This window comes from Rutilus rutilus, assembly GCF_951802725.1.
Source record: "Rutilus rutilus genome assembly, chromosome: 13".
In the NCBI taxonomy this organism is placed as follows: Eukaryota; Metazoa; Chordata; class Actinopteri; order Cypriniformes; family Leuciscidae; genus Rutilus; species Rutilus rutilus.
Window position 1 is genome coordinate 5,568,047 of NC_140218.1, and position 2,500 is coordinate 5,570,546.

A 2,500-nucleotide genomic window follows, 5' to 3' on the forward strand; every position below is an offset into this window, starting at 1 on the left:
TGTGTGTGTGTAGTGCTCACCTGTGAAGTGCAGTATGGCTTTGGCGGTGACAGGAGTGGAGATGAAGGAGAGTGTGTGAAGCTGCTGAAGCCCGTCTCTGCAGATCTCCACCGCTCCCTCCTGGTTCAGCTCGTTCATGTGATCCAGCTCCAGCACACACACATTCACACAGTTCCTCACTGCGTGGAGACAAACACACACTCATTGTGTGTAACCCGTACAAGTCACTTGAGTTACGTAATCAGATTACTTTTTTAAGTAACCAGTAAAGTAACGCATTACTTCTAAAATTTACAACAAAATCAGTTACTTTTTCACTTTGTTTACCCATGTATTGACTGACAGCTCTCCTGTCCGCATGTTGAGACAAATCGAAGTGCAGAGGCGTCATAAGCGTTAAAAAAATAAGCCCAGCCCATGTGAAAAAAGTAACGCAAAAGTAACGTAACGCATTACTTTTCTAAAAAAGTAACTAAGTAATGCAATTAGTTACTTTTTAAGGGAGTAACGCAATATTGCAATGCACTTTCCCCGACACTGCAAACACATGCTGGGGTCGTATTCTGCTTTATTACAGATCTTCATCTGTCTTTAGTGTGTAATGTTGCTGCTTGAGCATGAAAAAGGGAGTTATTCTCTATATCAGTGTTTCTGAACTTCTGAAACGCCTCCATTGTAGTCTTGAGTTTCTTCCAGGAACGAACACGTCACAATATTCCTCATTATAATAATTCATGCGCAGAATAAAGGGGTGGGGCCTGGTTGAGTTAGTTAGTAGTGTGTTAAACTGGCTGTTATGGTAAGGGGCGGGACATTTCCAAAACACATTCGAAGTGCTCGACCAATCACATCACACTGCTCCAGCCGACCAATCAGAGCACAGTGTGCTTTTCAGGAGGAGGGGCTTCATAGAGACAGGAACTAAACAGAGTGTTACTGACAGACTGACAAACTTTAAAAAAATGAAAGTTTAAAAAAGTTATAGAAGTTTAAGTTTACTGTAAAGCAAATGTAGTGTACTAAACATTTATTTTCTTTTAAACTAAATATATATTTTACTAAATAATTTTGACTCTAAGATTGCTATAAAAACAAAGCCAAATGTCCAACCAAGTCGGTTTCCAAATTTAAAATTGATTTCACAAAAAAAGGATTTTGTTTAGGCGCTCTCCTGTCACAAATGAATACACTTCTATCACAAAACAGCAGCCACATATGAAACCTTGAGTCTCAGACCTTTCCAACCAGATGCGTTTGTCAAGATTAGAAAGAGATTTGCAAATATTAATGTTATAGTATATTTTTTGAAATATGAACGATGATTACTAAAAATCGTGATAGGTAAAAAGGCAATACAAAAGCTGACAGTTAAAACATGCCTGTCACTCACCCAAAGAGGCCAATCCCTGGATGCCACAGCTAGCTCCGCCCACTCCCACCCGACACAGGTTTGGCCAGCATCGACCAATCGTCTGCAAGCATCGGTTGCTAAAGCGATTGGGCTGCAGACTGAATGAAAAAGAGGCGGAAAAATCACAGATCATGTGACAAGGCAAGGCAAGTTTATTTATATAGCACATTTCATACACTATGGTAATTCAAAGTGCTTTACACAGAAAGGAATTAAAATAATCACAAAATAAAAGCAAGGAAAATTAAAACAGTTTTAAAAGGAATTAAAAGAGATATATGATACAGTTATAAAAATAATTATAAAAGTAAAAAATGTATACATGGATAAACTTCTCATCTGGCAAAACACCGGTGTATCATATTTTTCATAACTCCCAGTTTTACTCTGAGATTTTCCCATGGTGATTATTACACTGTGTCTGTGGTGTTCTTTCGGCACGCCTATGGAATCTATTGGACGTCTCCGATGGACCAGATTTTTCCCTAAAATCGGACAAGAGGAACTCTAGGACTCATGGGGTAACCTCGGGTTCATCGGTCCAAACCCCAAAGATCTGTTCGGAAGCTCTAGGAATGGAAGTGAAATACTCCACTATAACCGACGCTCAGATAAAGACCGACGCTCGCTCACCACGGCTGTAGAGGAGCGATCCGAAGTGTTGTGACATCCCGGCATCCCGCTCCCAGAGCCCAGATCACCTCCTGTCCCGCCGGATCCGACGCGCTTCTGCAAACACCAGAACAGCTGCTGTACAAATATAGTATTTATTCATTTAGTCATAGTATTCATAGTGTTTAGTCATGTGTGCGCTCGCTAAAGACCTGCGACTCCACCGAGTACGGCACTTAAAGGATTAGTTCACTTTCAAAAAACATTTTTGCTGATAATTTACTCAACCCGATGTCATCCGAGATATCCATGTCTTTCTTTCATTAGTCGAAAAGAAATTAAGGTTTTTGAGGAAAACATTCCAGGATTTTTCTCCATATAATGGACTTCAATGGCAACCAACTGTACCAATGTTCAAAGAAAGTTCAGATGTCCGTCTCAATGCAGCTTCAAAGTCTCGACACGATCCCAGTCGAG

The 2,500-nt window shown here is 40.3% G+C and overlaps 1 protein-coding gene across 5 annotated transcripts in view; it reads right to left on the bottom strand.

Moving 5' to 3' along the window:
* LOC311302129 (F-box only protein 41) overlaps positions 1 to 2,500 on the bottom strand; it is a 30,501-nt gene that overhangs the window by 5,436 nt on the left and 22,565 nt on the right. For 4 of the 5 annotated variants that reach the window (XR_014629534.1, XM_084427755.1, XM_084427756.1 and 1 more), the window contains exons 10-12: positions 2,045 to 2,140; positions 1,391 to 1,509; positions 1 to 179 (exon numbers count right to left, since the gene is read on the bottom strand). The exon at positions 1 to 179 is cut by the window's left edge and continues 70 nt beyond it. Coding sequence is in view for 4 of the 5 variants with exons in the window: in XM_084427755.1 (XP_084283881.1) it covers positions 1 to 179; positions 1,391 to 1,509; positions 2,045 to 2,140 (394 nt within the window). In the remaining variant the exon portion in view is untranslated. The remainder of the gene's footprint in view (positions 180 to 1,390; positions 1,510 to 2,044; positions 2,141 to 2,500) is intronic. The other variant, XM_084427758.1, reaches the window with a different exon arrangement.